The following is a 1,024-nucleotide window of genomic DNA, read 5'->3' as shown; positions in this document are numbered from 1 at the left end:
CAACTGCACCCACATTGCGCTGGACACTGACTTCCTGTATCGAGCCATATTCAGTGAAATTGCTCGATTCGCTTGTTCCTGAGCATTGCTTAGAACTTGAGTTTGACGATGACGTAGTCTGAGAAAGATCCTTGTGTAGCAGCAAATAGTCGTAATCATACACACTAGTATACTTACGGATGCGAAAATTCTCCAAGCACCGCGACTGTAAAACCCAATTCCAGCGCCCACAATGGGATAAATCCAAAAGACAATAGCGGCTAGATACATTCGCTTAAGAGTCACAACTTGCCTGTACCCAACTCCTAGCAAAAGAGCCAGAAGTCTGTCAACGCTTATCGCGGTTATGGTCGCCAGTGAAACTCCAATCAATATTGTGCCAGATACGGATTGCAAAAGGAAAATGTAGTGACATATTTGCCACCGTTTGTGCACCACAGAAAGCCAGTAGACAGCATAAAGGGGTTGTATCGTGCCAACACATAGATCAGTTGAAGCCAAACTGCGAAACAACACTTTGGATGGTGGATGAAGGGAGGTTTCCTTCTGAAGGGCAATCAGGATCAAAGTGTTTCCTACAATTGCAGTGATAGCTAGAATAAAGTTTAAGACTGAAAGACATATCAATTGGCTGCGTAAACCCACCGCAGTCAATAATTCTTCCGTGCAGTACACGGAAGAGTCATACGCTGTATTTTCCGTCATGTTGTTAATGCGATGGTTATTTAGACTCACTTAGTTGCCATTCGCGATCGCCTTTACAAGTCACGAACTTAAATATGAACACTCGAACTTAGATTCACGTGACCGGGCCTCTTCAATGCCAGGCAGCTATCTAAAGGCAGTTCGAATGACTTATTGGCAGTTAGTATGTAGGTCTAGGGGAAATCTTACTCTTCACATCTTTTAATTCTCAACCGCTTTCTGTCCGGAGGACATTACCTCACTGACTTACTTAATTTAAAAGGTAAGGGACATGGTAAAGGATACGAGACAATTTTCTTAAATTTTCCTTTTATTGATT

The 1,024-nt window shown here is 42.7% G+C and overlaps 1 protein-coding gene across 1 annotated transcript in view; it reads right to left on the bottom strand.

The window, feature by feature from the left end:
* Positions 1–705, bottom strand: part of LOC137981005 (adenosine receptor A3-like) — a 1,258-nt gene extending 553 nt beyond the window's left edge. The window contains exon 1 of the mRNA XM_068828379.1: positions 1–705. This exon is cut by the window's left edge and continues 553 nt beyond it. Within this exon, the coding sequence (XP_068684480.1) occupies positions 1–705 (705 nt within the window).
* Between the last annotated feature and the right edge of the window lie 319 nt (positions 706–1,024).

Source organism: Montipora foliosa, chromosome 12, assembly GCF_036669935.1.
Source record: "Montipora foliosa isolate CH-2021 chromosome 12, ASM3666993v2, whole genome shotgun sequence".
Lineage (NCBI taxonomy): Eukaryota > Metazoa > Cnidaria > Anthozoa > Scleractinia > Acroporidae > Montipora > Montipora foliosa.
The sequence above is the reverse complement of the archived record's forward strand: the minus strand, read 5'-3'. Positions and strand labels throughout refer to the sequence as shown.